This window comes from Asterias amurensis, chromosome 17 (genome assembly GCF_032118995.1).
Source record: "Asterias amurensis chromosome 17, ASM3211899v1".
Classification (NCBI taxonomy): Eukaryota; Metazoa; Echinodermata; class Asteroidea; order Forcipulatida; family Asteriidae; genus Asterias; species Asterias amurensis.
In genome coordinates, this window is record NC_092664.1 from 2,580,046 (window position 1) to 2,599,289 (window position 19,244).

Consider the following 19,244-nt stretch of genomic DNA (forward strand, 5'->3'; position numbering starts at 1 on the left):
ATTACCTTTTTGTGATTTGGAAATTGTTCAAGAACAAAACCAACATTAATGTGAATGAAACTTTGTCATGATAAATAGCAATTTCTCTGTTGCTAGACATTGTCAGCAATAATTCGTCCAGTCGGGAAAAGAAAGCCGCTCCTCTTTCCTTTATCAGAAATATTTCCACCGATATTTTTAACTAGATTGTTTTTACTCGAAAAAAAGAAAAAAAGAACTACAATCTGATACCGCAGTAATCCGAGTCCTGCGATATTATAACCCACGCGCGACCGTACGGTTGTGCATGTTAATTCAAAAGAGGGCGCCATTTTCCTCTAACCGCTTATACTGCGTGGAGACCGCCGGCCGTGCGTGCCGTGCGTGCAGTAAACGAAGTGAACTCGCACATTTTTAGTATACCCTCCATTTTGCTGCCGTTTGATGGACAGTGACTGTTGCTCTCTCGGTACATTTTGCAAACCTTTCTATGCAGGTAAGAATTTACTAAATCATAGGACATAATAATAGCTTTGGAATTATTTTGTTTAGCACCGCGGGACACGTCCCTGCAGTCGGCTTAATACCATAGGGCAAGAAAGCTTACTCGTTGATTTAATAGAATTATAGTGTACTATTACTATTACATTATAGAATAGTGAACCTACTCAATAACAGTAAAAACTCATTGCTGCTTTCATGTACGTGTGTAGCAACCACTCCCCTAAAAATGCCTCAACTGAAGGCGAGGCAATGGTGTTGCGTGGGAGTACGTTTCATTCACCTCTGCTCTATACAACTTTGCTACTAGGACTTTTGCAGTAAGTTTTTCTGTGAATTGGATGGTCATTTTATAAGGCTTCATTTAGCCTTCATTATGCAGAGCCCGAACCTACAGGTATAAACGGATGACAGTTATTATGAAAAATTAATTTGAGAATTGAACGTTATCTACCTGGGATGATCTTGAATGGTATGACTTGGTGCTACATGAGATGGGGCGGGCTAAAATGTTTTAAAGACACTTGGACACTATTGGTAATTGTCAAAGACCAGTCTTCTCACTTTGTGTATCTCAACATAAGCATGCATTAAATAACAAACCATGAAAGAAACTATGGATAACTTTCCGTATGGCGCCACCACTTTTTCACTCATTTTTACAAAAAGGGATATCTTATTGAGGTAAATTACTTTCAGATGCTTGATTTTGAGACCTCACATTCTAAATCTGAGGTCTCAAAATCAAATTCGTGGGAAATTACTCCTTCAGAGGGAGTAATTTCTCACAATGTTTTATACGGTTTTTTGCTAATAATTATTTTGAGTAATTACCTATAGTAACAAGTTTAAGTCTGGATTGAATGCAGACCTACCAAGTCTCACGCATTAGGCGTGAGACTCACGCATTTGGGCTCTGTCTCACGCTCACAAGCACAGCAACCATTTTCTCACGCATTGGGGCAAGACCGGGAAAAAAAAAAATTAACGACAATACATTGCCAAATTGCGCTCTTGTGTACAAAAAACGCAATCTACAATGTTTGCACAATCTTCAGATTGCACGCAGTTTATCAGAATCATCAACTTGAGCTGCCGTACAAACAGAGCGCACATTTGCAGATTGCGCACGCTTTTGCTCTCTTAGCAGATTCAGCTAAAATTCGGCAGAGCGCAAAATGCTTATTGCGCAGAAGTTTTTCCCGATTCGTTTAGCAAATTCGTTAAATGCGCTCCACTAGCGAAGACACAAACTGAGCGGAGGATTTTGGACATCATTTTTAGTTGATTTATTTTTTTATTTGGGAAGGAAATTACCTGACACAATCGTACCTCCACATTAACCATCAACATCTCCTGTGTACCTCATGTGAGTTTTAATTATTCTGAGGAGGTTTTTGATGCATTTTGGAACACACTTTTTTGTCCACAATTAAATTTCTGCAATTTAAAAAAAAAAGTTGGGTGGCGATTTCGAAAGGCCTTCTGAAACTGGCAATTTTTTTTTCGGGGGGGGGGGGGGGAGGTGGTGGTGAGCTTTGAAAAATCTCATGCATAGCTGGCCTCTGGACTTGGCATCTCTGTGAATGCATAATTTTAGTTCTGTATTTCGTAGACGCCTTTCTAAGGTTTCCCATAGCTGGAGAACAAACCGCAGCATGTCAGTGTGTGGCTTCAATTCTAGTTATGTCTCTCTGGGTGTTTGTACACCGGTTCCCTATAGTTCTAGAAGTAGTACGAATCAACAGAACAAACCTGCCCAATCCCAGGTTGTATCATAAACTTGAGTATGATCCCTGGCTGTTGCAATGAAAGATTGTCTGGCTTATCAAGACACCCCTGATTAAAGAAAGGGCTAAACAGCTCATTTGGTAGAGCATCGCTATTTATTCTTAAAGACAGTGGACACTATTGGTAATTACTCAAAATAATTTTCAGCATAAAACCTTACTTGGTAACGAGTAATGGGGAGAGGGTGATTGTATTAAACGTTGTGAGAAATGGCTCCCTCTGAAGTATTGTAGTATTCGAGAAAGAAGTAATTTTCCAAGAATTTGACTTCGAGACCTCAAGTTTAGAATTTGAGGTGCGAAATCAAGCATATGAAAGCACACAACTGCGTGTGACAAGGTTTTTTCTTTCATAGTTATCTCGCAACTCCGACGACCAATGGAGCTCAAATTTACACAGGTTTTTTTATTTTATCTATATGTTAACACGAAGTGAGAAGACTGGTCTTTGACTAAATTTTTCTTATGTCGACCCTAAATTGTTTTTCAATTCATTAACAGCGTATTATTTTCTGTTTTAAACAGCCTAAACTTGTATAGGAGTTTTGTGTGATCTGCAACAATGCAACCTGCCCAACAGCCACCCCCGGCTTACCAGCATGGCAACCCCCAACAGCAAACAACGATTGTACAACAACAACCAGTGGTAAGTTCATCCTCCAAAAGCATGTATCTAGCGTGCATCTGTAATTACTCAGTGATGGTCCTGACTATGTAATAATATAAATACAATACTTTCCTTCAAGTTACATAGGAGTATGTTTGAATTATGAGAACTACATTGTACTTAACATGGCACCATGTAATGAACACGTTGTAGACGTGCCTTTGCATTTTAGCTCATAGCTGTAAGGATGATTAGCCTCCCAAATTATCATTATTAAGATGCTGTGGCGCAATATGCTGCCAACCAAACCAAGAACAGGGTAAGCCCCCCCCCCCCCCTCTTTTTGATAAGTGCACTGGGTTCTTTTTCAAGCGTGATGTTTCTGAAAGACAAGTATAGAGATATGTTTTAGGCTGTTAGGTAAGCCTGGGCAACTAGTGTCAAAGTTGCATCTGTTGATTGCTTATAGTCGACTGGCGTTATTCAACTACTCAGTTAATCGTGCCACCTCGACTACTACATCAGTGACACAAATCCTTTCAGCATGAAGTTCGTTATATTGCCCCTGTGGCAAACATTATGCTGTAATGTTTCATACTATCAACAGCTCTCCATTGCTTGTTACCAAGTAAGTTTTATGGCGACAATTATTTTAAGTAATGACCAATAGTGTCCAGTGCCTTTAAAGACACTATATAGACACTATTTGTAATTGTCAAAGATTAGTCTTCTCACTAGGTGTATCTCAACATGTGCAAAAAATAAAATAAAAACCTGTGAAAATTTGAGCTCAATTGGTCGTCAAAGTTGCACGATAGGAGAATAATGGTAGAAAAAACGCTCTTGTTGCACAAGTTGTGCTTTCATATTTTCAATTGCTTGATTTCGATACCTCAAGTCTAATTTTGAGGTCTCAAATTCAAATATTTTTGTGAGAAATTACTTCTTTCTCAAAAACTACAGTACTTCAGAGGGACCTTTTTCTAACAAAATGTTTAATACTATCAACAGCTCTCCATTGCTCGTTACCAAGTAAGTTTTTATGCTAACACTTATTTTGAGTCATCACCAATTGGCCATCTGGTTCAAGAGAAAATTGTGAAAAACCGATTACACATTTTGCACTTGATGCATTAAAAAAAAATATATGATTAACTCCAAATGGAAAATTAGTTTATTTTTATTCACATCAAATAATATGTCAACTCAGGCAGAAATTTTTTAAGGGATGTTTTTTACTATCATTTTATGTAAATCTTTTAATCTTAGACAAGTTTTTTTCTACCCATTCTGTAATGTTCCTGTACAAAGTAGAATACAAAAGATGACAACCTAGTAATATCCACAAGGTCATTGGTGTTGTGACTCAATATTTCCTGGAACGTTATATGCAGAGTCGTGTACAATGATCAGGCCTACGTGATTGTATTTTTATAGCAGCAGTAGTGGTAGTTTGTACCAGTCTCTGCTTGTCATACAAATATTTTCTATAAGGACTCCATGCAAGCTTGACTGCACAAAATGCAAAATAGCTTTACAATCGCCACCTATTTTTACCAGTTGGAAGTTGATGTATTTTTAAGGTCAGCCTCACACATGGAAGTTTTATAATGCCTGCTTGCACACTGCAAACACTATCCCCCCCCCCCAAAAAAAAAAAAAAAAAGTACAATGTAGCCTATATACATGTAATAATAATATTGAGTTTATATATAGCGCTTTTTTACTCCCTACGGGTGTCTCAAAACGCTTTAGAATATTACCCCTGGTCACTGGGCCTTAATTCACTCCTTAAACCATCTCAGCTCCCTGGGGAGTATATGTAGCATGACCCATCATACATGCAATATTTTTCGTAAATTGGACATTCTGAGAATAAACCAGAGAATTGGTATTTTTTTATTGATTGTATATCAGGAAAAAAAGTTTAAAATGTAAATTTCGAAAGATTATTATAGAATTGGTTTTGCTCACAAAACAGTTGCTGGAAGTGTAAGAACTTTATGTCATCTACCAATACATAAAGAGATAATAGTTTGAGACTGATCATCGGCCATCTGACTCAAAAGACAAAAGTGAAACGACATCAATGCCAAAAAATAAATAAATTAAAGCCATTGGACACTTTTTGAACAGAACCAAAATTAAAAGTTCACAGATTTACAAATGATTTACAGGGTTTACAGAAGGTAATGGTGAAAGACTTCCCTTGAAGTATTACTCCATGAAATGCTTTACTTTTTTAGACAACATGAAAACAGTTATCAATTCTCGATATCGTGAATAATGGATTTATTTTAAACGCATGTCATGACACGGCTAAGCGTGCAGAAACAAGAGTTGGTTTCCCCGTTATTTTCTCCCGGCTCCAATGACCGATTGAGCCTAAATTTTCACAGGTTTTTGAGGATTAATTTTGTTGCGTCTGTTTTTCTTTGTGTTGTGTTTTTGGTTTTTTGGTGTTTTTTTTTACTGCGCCTTGAACACCCAGCAGGGTTGATATGTGCGCATTACAAGTCTTATTATTATTTTTATTATTTTATTATTTCAAGGGACTTTTTCTGTTTTTTCCCCTCATAATTTCTGTAAGGTTCTGTACTGTTTTGCAGACTTTTGCAGACTTTTAGTTGTCGTTTTGTCCCAGATCAAAAAGCATTTTCCAGGGAATTGCTTTCACTGGGATCGTGCATGATATAGATAGAAAATTGTGAGTCATTTGCAAGCAAAATGGTGAGTAAATGCAGTGTATAAAACACAGGGTTTCTATCGGTCATGATTGTCAGAAGAACACTCACGATGAATGCGAGCACCCTCTTTGGGAAACAAAATCCAACGGCACGCGGCTGACGTGAACAGATAGGGTTATCATATCCATATCTGTATCTGTTGTCGACTGTACACTTAGAAACCTCTCTGCTAACTTGTGAGTCCTGCACCCGATTTCATGAAACACTAGGATTGATCCTATCTCGAGTTGAGAGGAGTAACTCATCCTAACCTCGCCCTAACTTGGGATGGGTTCATTGCGTCCAAGCGTCTTCAGATTCAAAATTTAACTCGTCCTAAGTTTATTACCAAGTTAGGAAAAGTTTGGTGAAATCGATGGCTGCTCCTTGATAGATGAGGGGTAGCCGTTGCTGTTTGTACTATTTTATAAGACTTGTTTCTTGATATGGAGGTTTAGTTTGCTTGATGAACTGACTTTTTGACCTTGGAATATTTTGGTAAAAGAGTCAGTATCAGATAAAGGTTAAGTTTGGGTATTGACAGTAACATGTGCAGTCAATATACATATATATTATTTACTTTTTAATATTGTTTATTCAGAGTTGGCCTTCTTGACATCTATGTTGCTCTGTATTATGTACATCATGTTCATTAAAAACTTTTGTGATAGTTTTCTGTTTATAAATATTTATTATTATTATTTATTTGTATGTTCACAAACACCTTATGTCTATTAATTATTATTAGTTTCACTCAAGTTAATCTTCTAATTCATAATCAGGTAACACTGCAACCAGCATTAAATGCTGTCGGTGCCGGGAACCAGCGAGGTAACTGGTGCTGGAGGGGCATACGGGTTACTGGTTACTTACAAACCATCTTGGCAATCTTGGCTGTGGGGTTCGGCATAGCCGCCATCTTTGCGAAATCTTGGCTATACTACATTGGCACTCCGATCTGGTGTGGCTTAAGTGTAAGTACATACAACAGGCCTAAATATGAGTAGTTTGAAGTTCTTGCATTTTAGGCGGAAAATTGCACTTATAGGGACTATTTGCTGCCTTGGATCGGGCGAGTTGGTCTATGAAAACATCGTTAACAGGTTTTTTGGAAATGTTAACAGAAAGATGTTTTAAAAGTAGAACTAACATGGTGCACCAATTTGTCAGAGGAAGCTGTTTCTCACTGTTTTATAATATCAACAGCTCTTCATTGCTTGTTACTAAGTAAGTTTTTATGCGAACAATTACTTTGAGTAATTTACAAATAGTGTTCAGTGCCTTTAAGCTTATTTTTCTGTCAGTCCAGTGTAACTTTCAAGCCATGCCATAGATACCCAATGGGGGACTTTTGAAAACTAGGTGGCAGCAGACTTATCAGGTAAATTTCCATTGTGTACCTAGTTCGTAGCACGCGCACATTACCGAGAACAATGGATTTTACCTGATAAGTCTGCTGCCCCCAAGCGTCCCATAAGTCTCCCATTAAAGTGACACTACTGATAAACGTTTCATTTCTTAGTGATTGTTTCTACATGTTCTCTTCATTCAACAGCTTTTTCTCGTGGCCGGAATCTTGGGCATTGCAGGTGGACATAAAAGAAACTCATGTATGGTGAGTATAATCAGCTTCATGTAGAGTAATCACGCATGAAAAAGTAGTCTGACTCTTTTGCGCTCGATGATTAAACACGCACTTAAAGTACAATTTTTTTTATATATATTTTTTTGCAAATGTCTCGTGAAAACCTTCCAAACATCATATCAAAAAAGGAGAAGAAAGGAAGCAGGGAAGTATGCGTAATTTGCATAAATTTAAATTTGCCGCTTTCACCTCTTTTTTGACTAATGCTTGTTGGTCCCATTTGTTGTGTAACGCATGTAAAAGAACCCAGTGCACTTATCGAAAAGAAAAGGGGTTCGCCCCGGTGTTCCCGGTTGTGGCTGCTGAATGTGCCATAGCACCTTGTAAAACCCATGTAAGTGCTACATATTTGGGTCTCAGAATCCATCACTGCAATAACCTATCTTTCAGAAAGTTTGTATATATACTCAGCGCCTTGAGTACCTTGTTTGGTACATGTAGATGTGCGCTATATAAGACTTTGATATATTATTATTATTGTTATTATCAACTTTTTATGTAAATGTCTGTTGAAATTATGCATATCACCCCAGTACTTCGTTTACTTTTTTGGTTAGGCCTACCCGTCTCCGAACCCATTGAATTCAAACTCATCCTACCGACATAAAATTCTCTCCACCAATCCGCACCGTAACAGTTCCTTCATCCATATGTACCTCATTGTACCCTCCATCCCAGCTCTACCTCTCAACTATAATCCCATACATCACTCACACTATTAAACTTTGTGAGTGGAAATAATGCACATTTTCAGCTGTTTACTAACAGTGAAAAATTTGAATTTCTTATGAGTTCTTCAGATGAATCTATTATTAATTGTGTTGCCAAATTCGTCTTTTTGTTTATGAACTTAAAAGAAAAACATAATGTCTGATTACCTCTGTGGACTTTTGTTTCTCCTACCAACGTATATTGAAATAATTCAGGTTTAAAAATGTTGTTGTAACCCTCCCCGGGGTTAAGGGGTGTGTTCCAAGTTGGAATAAAAAACAAATGAATGAATGAATTAAAGTCATATGGCTATTCTCATATTCTTCACCCTCTTCTCTGGAACAACTTTCCGACAACATCAGAACTGCTCCAAACATTTTCAAACATCTGCTGAAAACTCACCGGTTTATTATCAAGGCAGTGGACACTATTGGTAATTACTCAAAATAGTTTTTAGCATAAAACCTTACTTGGTAACAAGTATTGGGGAGAGATTGAAAGTATAAAACATTGTGGGAAACGGCTTCCTTTTGGAGTGACACAGTTTTTGAGAAAGAAGTAATTTTCCACGAATTTGATTTTGAAACCTCAAGTTTAGAATTTGAGGTCTCGAAATCAAGCATCTTAAAGCACACAACCTCGCGTGACAAGGGTGTTTTTTCTTTCATGGTTATCTCGCAACTCTAACGACCAATCAAGCTCAAATTTTCACAGGTTTGTTATTTTATGCATATGTTTATACACACTAAGTGAGAAGACAATTACCATTAGTGTCCACTGTCTTTAACTTTTCTTTAATTGAAGCGCTATATATAAGTGCCCAGTGTTATTATGATCATTGTAAACGAACTTAGTACTAAACATGATAATTATTATTCTTCAGATCATTGGGTACATGGTGATGTCCATCTTAAGCACTCTGGCAGCCTTTGGTGTTGCGTATGTTGCTGGAGTGGCTATACCGTATGACAGATTTAGATCCTGTTCTTACTATTTCTGCTCACCATCGGTAAGTTAAAGCTACTCTTGGCCTGCACGGATTAATTATTATTTTTACGGGAAGGGGGGGGGGCCCCACATTTTTGTGCCAGGCTCAAAGAAATGTGACAGGAAGGATCCGCAGGCCAATTATATTTCAGCCTAGTCGTCAGACTCACCCTGTATTATGTTCCATTTAATACGGTCTGAACCACCCTTTAAATAAAATGGAAAGTTTCTCCATTCATAAAAATGCAAATGAGCCCATGCCCCAGCACATAAATACCTCTCCAAACCATTGAAGCATGTCTTTGTTCTTAGTGGTATGGTCTGCGCGCACGTGTTATTCACGCACTCCTAGTCCTTATAGTTTTACGTACGTTACCTTACTACTTCTTACTACATTTAACAACGGAGTTTTGACAACGTTTCCTGTGCATCATGTCTTCTACGACCAAGAAAACAAAAACATCCAGTAAGACGGCTCCTCCGCCTGCTGCTGGGGAGAAAAACAAGAAACCTGCTACAATTTCTTCTGCTCCGACCTCGCCTTGGGTCGACGAGCGAAGTAAAGAAACCGACCCCGCCTTGCCTTGGGCGGGAGGAGAACGTGCAAAGGCACAGTTACAGAACCTTGAGCCAGAGAAAACGTCGCCTTGCCCTTCTTCCCAACGGCATTCTCCGTCCATGGCCCCGAGAGTTTCTCGAGTTCCACAGGCACAGTTTGTTGCAAACACCGGTACGGGTTTTACCTCGCATTGGGTTGCCCCTCCAACCGGAATCATCACGGCAGGGACCGCTCAACAACAGTGGAATTTTCCTGCTGACGCTAGAGGGCAGTATACCAACATGGCGCCGCCCATGTACCCGTTTTACGGTGGGATGAATCCGTTAATGTTCGGACAATATGGACAACCTATGACAGCCCAATGGCCACAAAATCAGCGACAGCAGTACCCCGCTGCTTCTCCTGCATCTTCCCTAGCTCTTCCGAACCCCGTCGCTTGGGAATCTGGAGTTATTGACCAGGTTAGTCACGATGTTTCTGCCGCAAACTCCGACGCCGCCGATCGTTTTATCACCGATACCGATGGGGCTTCGGCCTCGGGTACGTCCGGATCCGACAGTCATGGCTTCCGCAACCCGCATTGCAAATCAATCGGTACTCCAGTGACTGACAAGGTTCTTTCTTGGTGGGAACAACTTCGCACCAACAAGCTTGGACATGAGGAGATTAACGAAGAACTTTCAAATAATCTCATCCCTACAGAGCAAGAAAAATTCTTCAAAGCTCCAGAACTTCCTAGCCAGGTAAAGTCTTCCTTTAAAGAAGCTCGATCCTCCTTGGTGTCACAAGATGACCGCCTTAAAGATTCTCATGGCCATGTTCTCAAGTCTGCCCTCCCCTTGGTTCATCTTTTTTATGCTCTAGCGGACCCCTTGTGCCCTGACACTATCGATGCTACCATGGTGAAGGAACATGTTACTTCTGCGCTTATCTTGCTGGGATCAGCTAGCCAGAGCCTTGCCGTAGCTCGCCAACATGCCTTTGACGATCTACTCGACAAGCGTTTCGACTCTTTGAAAAAGAAAGCACCCTCGATGGATTTCTTCTTCGGTGGTAATCTCTTTAAAGATATAGAGGAGGCAGAAAAGGCTAATAAATTAGCCTCAAAGGTCGTCAAGGGAACCTCGGGATCGACATCTCTTTCTTCAAAAAAGAGTAGATTTTCTCCTTACTCTTCAGCAGTCGCGAGAAAATTCAGAGGAGGTCGTACTTTTCGAGGTGGCCGATCATTCAACAATTCCACCAGTTATGGGAATGGAAGGTCATCATGGTCTACCCGTAGCAACACATTCAAGGGCAACCGGAATGCTGATGACAAATCAAAAAAGTAGATCAGTTTCCTCAGACAGGTCGTCTCGTATTTTTTGTTCAACACTGGAGAACTCTTACGCAAGACAGCTGGATTCTCCATTCAGTTTGTGGCCACAAGATAGAATTTATAAGTCCACCGTTTCAGTTGCAGGAAAGAGTACCTGCCAATCGTATGGACTTCGCACCTCAAGTAGAGTTAGTGCAAGCAGAAGTTCAAATGTTATTGAAGAAAAAAGCCATCACACTGGAAGTTCCAGTGGAGGGCCAATTCATTTCCTCTCTGTTTTTAATTCCAAAGAAATCAGGAGAGCTTCGGCCGATCATAAATCTTTGTCCGCTAAACAAGTTTGTGCTTTATCAACACTTCAAGATGGAAGGAATAAATCTAGTAAAGGATTTGTTAAATCAAGACGACTTCTTGGGCTCAATCGACCTAAAGGACGCCTACCTCATGGTTCCTATTCACATGGAACATCGCAAATACCTCCGTTTCCGTTGGCAAGACAGTCTGTTTCAGTTTGCTTGTCTCCCCTTCGGCCTATCAAGCGCTCCAAGAACGTTTACGAAAGTTCTCAAACCAGTCGCTGCACATCTACGCCAGAGGGGAATTCGATGTGTGTTTTACCTAGACGACATGCTCATTCTAGGCAAAACATCAGAGGAATGCAAGGAAAACTTGAACATAACCGCCAACCTACTTCAGAAGTTGGGTTTCTTGATAAATCACGACAAGTCTCATTTTGTCCCATCACACCAGTTAACTTACCTTGGTTTCCTCATCAATTCATCTACAATGACTTTGGCCCTGCCAGGGGAGAAAGTAAACAAGATTGTAGAACATTGCCTAAGCATTCTTCAAGCAAAAAAGTTGACGGTGAGGGATCTTGCACGACTACTCGGCCGCCTATCCTCGAGCATTCAGGCAGTCTTTCCGGCACCGCTGTTCTACCGAAGCCTACAACAGGACAAGGTGATTGCCCTACACAGAGAAAACTCGTACGAGTCCGAGTTGATACTTTCCCCGGCCTCTCGAGTGGAATTGGAAACTTGGATAAGCTGCATCAGAGTGTGGAATGGTCAAACCCTTTTCAACCCAACTCCAGATCTGACAATTCAGACAGACGCATCACTCCAGGGTTGGGGTGCCTGCCTAGGGAAGCTGCAGTGCAAGGGCAGATGGTCGTTACAGGAACAATCTCTACACATCAACCATCTCGAATTGCTGGCAGTGTTTTATGCCCTCAAGTCCTTAGTGAGTCAGAGACGGGACATCCACATCCGGGTGCAGGTAGACAACATGACAGCCCTGTCGTATATCAATCACAAAGGGGGCACTCACTCTCACGAGCTATCAAGCCTAGCAGTACAGATTTGGACATGGTGTTTAGCCAAACACATGACACTAACAGCAGAATATCTGCCAGGGGTAGAAAACACGGAAGCCGACAAACTGTCTCGCATGTTCAACGACAGAACAGAATGGCACCTTCTTCCCGAAGTCTTCAGAAAAGTGACACGGGTGATGGGTGTCTGCCCGTCAATAGATCTGTTTGCATCCCGCCTCAACACACAACTTCCACAATTCGTGTCATGGCTACCCGACCCTCTAGCCTGGAGAGTGGACGCATTCACCATCAACTGGGGAAACCTAGAGGTTTACTTGTTTCCACCATTTGCACTTCTCGCAAGATGTCTTCAAAAGGTCCTTGCAGAAGAGGCCACAGTTCTTCTGATAGCCCCTGTGTGGAAAACGCAACCCTGGTACCCACGTCTGTTAGAACTCACAGTGAGAACTCCAGTCTTATTGCCTCGTCAATTGGAGCTACTGAGGTTGTGTCACAACAACCAATATCATCCAATGTGGAAAACCTTGCAGTTAGCCGCATGGAAGCTATCGGGCAATCCTTATCAGCAAGAGGTATTTCGCAGCAAGTGTCCTCCGTCATCTTATCATCCTGGCTCCATGGCACTAATGCCCAGTTCAATTCAGCATGGAACCGATGGAGTCGCTGGTGTGTTCAACGACAAGTTGATCCTGTTCGAGCACCTCTAGCTGACATCCTCGAGTTCTTGCACAGTCTGTTCCAGCAAGGACTACAATATCGAACGATCAATGTTTATAGATCAGCAATTTCTTCAGCTCATGTTCCGGTGGAAGGAGCTCCGGTTGGTCAACACTCCCTGGTTTCAAGATTTTTCAAAGGAATCTTCAACATTCGTCCACCGCAGCCTAAATATTGTACAACATGGGATACCGGGAAGGTCCTACGGTACATCCTTTCACTCCCACGGAATAGAGAGCTAAGTTTAAGGCTTCTGACCTTGAAAACAGCTATGCTGGTTGCACTTGTTACGGCGGGACGCTGTTCTTCCTTAATCGCTTTGGACTTGCAGTTTATGCAAAAAACAAAAACAGCTTTTGTGTTTACCCTGGTGAAACCAACGAAGTGCTTTGCAGCCAGCAAGACTGCCAAGAAAGTGACTTTAACACATTATCCCCCCGACAGTAAACTCTGTGTGGTGAAAGCCTTGGAAGTATATCTTCAGAGGACAAAGCCTGCCCGAGGACAGGGTAAGGACAAACTTACCAGTCTGTTCTTGTCATTTGTGAAACCTGTTCATGCTGTGGTGTCCGCTACTATCGCACGGTGGTTGAGAACCATCATGGCTTCATCTGGTATAGATGTGTCTCATTATCGGGCACATTCTACTAGGGGAGCAACCACCTCGGCAGCTGCTCGAGCAGAGGTATCTACAGCACAGATCCTGAAAGCTGCAGATTGGTCATCAGAGTCCACCTTTACAAGGTTTTACAGGAGAGATGTTACAACATCGGAGTTCCAGACAGCTGTCCTGGCTTCGGTCAAGCGTTGAAATATACAGGGTGAGTCTGACGACTAGGCTGAAATATAATTTCAAATTATGTTAAGGTACTTACCTGACATATAATTGGAATTATATGAAGCCGTAGGAGGAGAGACTCACCCTCCCTCTGCATCTCAGATTATCTTCTTCTTGCCCACCCATGAGTCTACCTCAGCCAGCTACTTACCTTCACTTACCTACAAAGAGACATGCTTCAATGGTTTGGAGAGGTATTTATGTGCTGGGGCATGGGCTCATTTGCATTTTTATGAATGGAGGAACTTTCCATTTTATTTAAAGGGTGGTTCAGACCGTATTAAATGGAACATAATACAGGGTGAGTCTCTCCTCCTATGGCTTCATATAGTTCCAATTATATGTCAGGTAAGTACCTCAACATAATTTGAAATTGTATGGCCCGTTGGCGGTAAATTTGGCCAATCCTATATGGACATAATATGTAAGGGCCCATCATGGGGGAAATGTGGGCAATCTCACATGGGTAGAATATGCAGCAAAGTAATGGCGCCCTCTGTTGCCCAGTTATGTTTAGGCACTCAACTCGATGTGATTGAATGCTAGACAAAGTACTTTTGATCTGATGTTTTGAAGTAATAAAATGATGTCATTTTAGGGTGCACAGCTTGGAATTGATGGGTGCCTCCTGGTGATAGCCATTGCAGAGTTTGTCATCTCTATTGTGGGAGCCAGTTTAACTTGTTGTGGCCTCCAATATAATGGCAACTCCGCTCCTCAGACCGTGGTAAGATTTTACACATGCCTATATGTGACTAGTGTCAAAGTCGAGGTGATCGGTCAACAGCGACTTTGGAAATGTAGAGTGTCGTGGCCAAGTGTCGTGGCCGAGTGTCGTGGCCGAGTAGTTAAGAGCATCAAATTCAAGTTCTTGTGCTGATTCACCAGAGTCAATCCCGGTCCCGGTGATTCAGTCCCGGTCATGACACTTGTGTCCTTGAGCAAGACACTTTACTATAATTGCTTCTCTTCACCCAGGGTTATAAATGGTATAAATGGGAACCTGCGAGGGTAGAGGTTGATATTGTGTATGAAAAGTCACAAGCGCCTTCCATCAGGCAGCTCAGGGCTGTATATATACTCACAAGGGAGCTGAGAAACATTACAGGGATGTTATTGGCCCTATGACCAGGGCACTAATGTAAAGCGCACTGATGCGGATGCGCTATATAACAATTATAGTCCAGACAATTGTGAAGGTCTCTACTGAAGAACTTATTGTCATTGTCTGCTATGATATCCCTATAAAATACTTTGCCATGATTCCCGGCGGGATTCCTAATGGATCCTCGCTGGGTTTCCAGCAGGATTCCAGCAAGAATTTCAAACTACACTTTTTGGCCCTGAAGGACTTTCTGTGCTTACACAAGTCCTGTACGTACCCAGCATTATGTGATTTCGTGGAGATATGGTTGGCCCCATCACCCCTGAGCAGAATGCTTAGTGCATTGACATATAGCTAGATTCTATGCGAACAAATAATTAATTTTTAACTTTGGCCTGGATTATAGAGCCTCTGTAAACTTTACTTTCTAAATGGAAGGTCCCACATTCTAATTAACATTGTGAATGTTCTTCTTGACTTATTGTTATCGTTTGGTATAGATGATATGTTTTGTTAATTCCTTGTCACAGGTGACTTACCAAACCTACCCACAACAAATGGTGGTTGGAGCTCCCCCACAGGGTGTGTACATCAACTCTGGTGGTAAGTGTCCATGCATGAAGTTTACACTCAAATCCATCTACAGGGTGTCTCAAAAAAGACTATACAATTTTGAAATGGCTGCAGAATGAAAAATATACGATTCTGGGGGAAACGGTTTGGATTTATGGATAGCTTATGGTCTCAACTTTTATATGACACAAAAAAATGCAAAAATAATGTATGCCTGGGTGAGCACTGGTCACTTATGTGAGGGTATGAAAATTAGGCTGCGCATGAATTAGCCTTTTGTGAGCTTACAAATTTGATGGTGATATGATGATCAATTGCACTCAGTTTGTGTTTGCTGAATGAATTATTTTATGGTTTATTAAACCATTTGTTTTATGCATGAGTAAACAGGAATTGCATTTTTTTCTTTTAGTATTTTAACTTTCTCAGTGGTGTGTTCATAGGAGTCAGGATTGGGTGATGGTAGGCCCCCTACATGTTGCAATTTCCATGTTACAAACTGTTTTTGTTCACATCTGTCACTTTGAATAAAAACATTCACCCTCACATTTCAGTTATTGTAAGAGGAGTTGAACATTTCATTTGTTTTTCTTAATAACCAAACGGGAATTAAGTAAATTGATTATTCAGATATGGGTTGTTGAAAGAAGGAATGTCAAAGATGTTGGCTATTTATTCTTCAGGTTACCCATTGACCTGAAGTAACCGACGTCTTGTAAGCTACAAAGGACTACCTCTCACAAAGGGAAGAGCAGTGCTCACCCTATCAAAAAATATTTTCGCAGTTATTGGTGCCATATCAAAGTTCAATCCCTAAGCTTTGCGTACACATAAACCTTTCCCTACAGAATCATTTACTTTTTATTCGGCAGTCGTTTAAAAAGGTGTATAGTTTTTTTGAGACACACAGTATTGCAGACATCTGGGCCCAATTTCATGGCTCTGCTTACTGTAACCAAAGAATCAGTGCTTGCGAAGCAGGGAATTCTGTGCTTAGGTCAAGCGAATAGTTCATGGGTTAGCGAGGAAATTTGGCTTTTGCCCATGTGTACGACATTCTACGCTAACACAGCTAGGGCAGACTAATTTGGCGCTTGAATGTAAGCGGAGAATGGTGATGGAAAGCGCAGAATTTGGTGGCAAGCAGAGCCATGAAAGTGGGCCCAGCTGTAAATACCTTTTGCCGTCAATACTGGACACAAACTATGCCTATCTAGTTTTTATGTTCATCAAAGTCGTCATTGTTATTTTTTTTAGTATGTGCTGTTCATTGAGTAGAGTGGCCATAGAAGAAGTCTCTTTTGTCATAATGAGTTTTGTTTTTTCTTTTCTTTCTGTTGTTTTATTTGTAGCTACTGTGGCCTACCCAAACCAGGTTGTCTTGCAGCCTGGCCAGACCTACCAGCCCCAGGGGCAGTTTCAACCTCTTCCCCAGGGGCAGCAGTTTCAACCTCTTCCCCAGGGGCAGTTTCAACCTCAACTCCAGGAACAGCCTACGCCCAAGTAAGTCTTGAAGACACCTGCCTTGAATTGTATTGATCCAGATCAACATATATATTAATTTTTTGTGATGGAGATACCTTTCCTAACGGTTTTTTTTAACATGCTACATTAGCAAACCATGTACACAAGGGTCCAAATTCATAGAGTTGCTTTAGCAGAGGATGTTGCTTAACATTGTTCTGCTAAGCAGAATTAATGAGCAGGAAACCAGTCATAAATTGTACTTGTGTCATGGTTGCTTGGCTAGTAACCTTATTCTGTTGAGCATAATTATTTTGTGCTAAGCTCCATGTATTCGGGCTTAGTTCTTGTCTTACTTTAGAGGTTTGTGATGAGACTTTCCCTGGTATAGTGGTATTGGTATAATGTAGCTTTTTGACGACACTTCCCTTGCTCAGTACTCAGTTTTTTTTATTAATAATGCCTTGTTTATAAATGCACAATATTCATTAAATGAGTTGCCATTTAAAGCAGAGTAGTGGTGGTCACCAGTTTGGGAGTTAGCACTTTTATAGACTTTTATTCAGCTCTTTGTGAAATTATCCCCTGGTGTTAATGCTGCTGCCATTGATATATATCTCTTATATTTTTGTACTTTTTTGAATTGCACACTATAAGATGATGGTATATATTTTTTACATAAAAAAATTTATTTTAAGCAGATCTTTAACAAATTTATTTTATGATATTGCTCATGCTCTAAATAGTAGTAGTAGGATGTGCAGGTTTTCTAAGCAATTTGTTTGATTAGAATTGGTCGCTTTACTAAAAAGGCCCTATATGTTAGAAAGAATTAGCTGTTGCATTTACCTACCAAAAGAACCGATAGTAATGCAACCTATGTAGTGACAACATCACAACAAATATTAACAGTCATGCCTTACTTGGTGACTTTACCTTTTGTGTGCCCAACCCGTGGTAAACCAGTCTTCCCCCTTCCCCCTACTCCCAGTTGTCATCCTCTTGACCATCCCCTGCATCCCTTTTCTGTGAGTTTTTTTTATCTATTTAGCCTTCGAGAAAACTCTGGTATGGTTAAAACATCGGGCCATTAAACTGAGCGGAATGTTTTCAACAGAAATGGTATTGTAACTTGTTTATAATGCACTTGTTCACCATTTTAATGTAATTTTGATATGTGTACACTTCTGAACTTTTCGTAATTATCGATTAAAAGATCAGGCCCCTACCTAAAGTTTTTTTGAAAAAACTAAAAACACTTCTGCCGTTGAAAGCGGGCGTCAAAGGACAATGCCGCTGACGTCATTTGTGGGAGTTTGATTTGTTATACATCCACGCTGCAACAAAGCGGCTTTATCTACATATTACATTTTGAGAGTGATTACGTAAAAGGGCTTTTCGCAAATCTCTCAGAAAAGCTGTGGATAAGGGCATACAAAATGATTGTTTTTTTACACAATTGAAACCTATTTATAATCATATGACTCGATTTCCTTATTCATCGGAAAAACTCAATCAAAAACCCAACCCACTTGGAATATGCTGCAGTCCAAAGTAGGATTGGAACCATAATGGGAATGGGATGTATACCTCTTTGGTTATTCACTACTGTAAGGCTCCAAAAGGTCACGTGGTTGAGATCAAATTGATCACACTAAATTGTAACTTTTATTCCAAACAGTAGTAGGTTGTGCGCACAGCTGCCAACCCCCCCCCCCCCACGCATCCCTATCCGCCTCTACGCCCACCTTGTCTGAACTTGATACAATTGGTAGCTGTTTCCTTGCTCCAACACATTCTGCCTCACCCACCCCTTTTGACCCAACCCGTCTAAAGTTAATCCTATTTTTAATTTACTAAACAAATTGCTAGACAATGAGTTGGTAGTAGTTTAAATGTTTGGACTGTGTGGTTTTGCATTTTTTAAGGGTTTTTCCCTAAAGCAAAAATTTAAGTATTAACATGGATATATTTTTGTATTTTATGTTTGTATTATATATATTTTTTTTTATGTAGAGCGAGAGTTATCTATCCAAATATATTTTATCATGTGGTAGCCCTACCGATAAATAATTGATTATGTACAGATTGTATTAAGTACTAATCTAAGCCAATTATTGAAACTGCAGCTAAGAATTTCATCTTCTGATTTTCGAGAACTGAAATACACCATTTAAATACTGCCATGCTTTCTTGAATTGAATACTAAGGCATAGAAAATATCATTTATTTCCTCAGTGTGCCTATCTAGAATGTAATAAAAGTCGGTTAACATTGTTTTCTTCATGAGTAAATTCTTATTATTATTTTTTCACCCTCTCTTTTGGGAAGTATACATACAACATCTAATAATATTATTACCTTTTTGTTATTTGGAAATTGTTC

The 19,244-nt window shown here is 40.2% G+C and overlaps 2 protein-coding genes across 2 annotated transcripts; both read left to right on the plus strand.

Moving 5' to 3' along the window:
* The first annotated feature begins 31 nt into the window (after positions 1-31).
* On the plus strand, positions 32-19,138 carry LOC139949996 (membrane-spanning 4-domains subfamily A member 4A-like). The gene is made up of 8 exons (XM_071948614.1): positions 32-475; positions 2,796-2,916; positions 6,386-6,577; positions 7,159-7,218; positions 8,843-8,968; positions 14,316-14,444; positions 15,353-15,425; positions 16,748-19,138. Exons 2-8 carry the CDS (start codon positions 2,833-2,835, stop codon positions 16,900-16,902), a joined length of 819 nt encoding a protein of 272 aa, XP_071804715.1. The 5' UTR covers positions 32-475; positions 2,796-2,832; the 3' UTR covers positions 16,903-19,138.
* LOC139949994 (uncharacterized) lies at positions 12,443-13,784 on the plus strand. Its single transcript, XM_071948612.1, has one exon. It carries the CDS (start codon positions 12,506-12,508, stop codon positions 13,688-13,690), a length of 1,185 nt encoding a protein of 394 aa, XP_071804713.1. The 5' UTR covers positions 12,443-12,505; the 3' UTR covers positions 13,691-13,784.
* Positions 19,139-19,244: the final 106 nt, after the last annotated feature.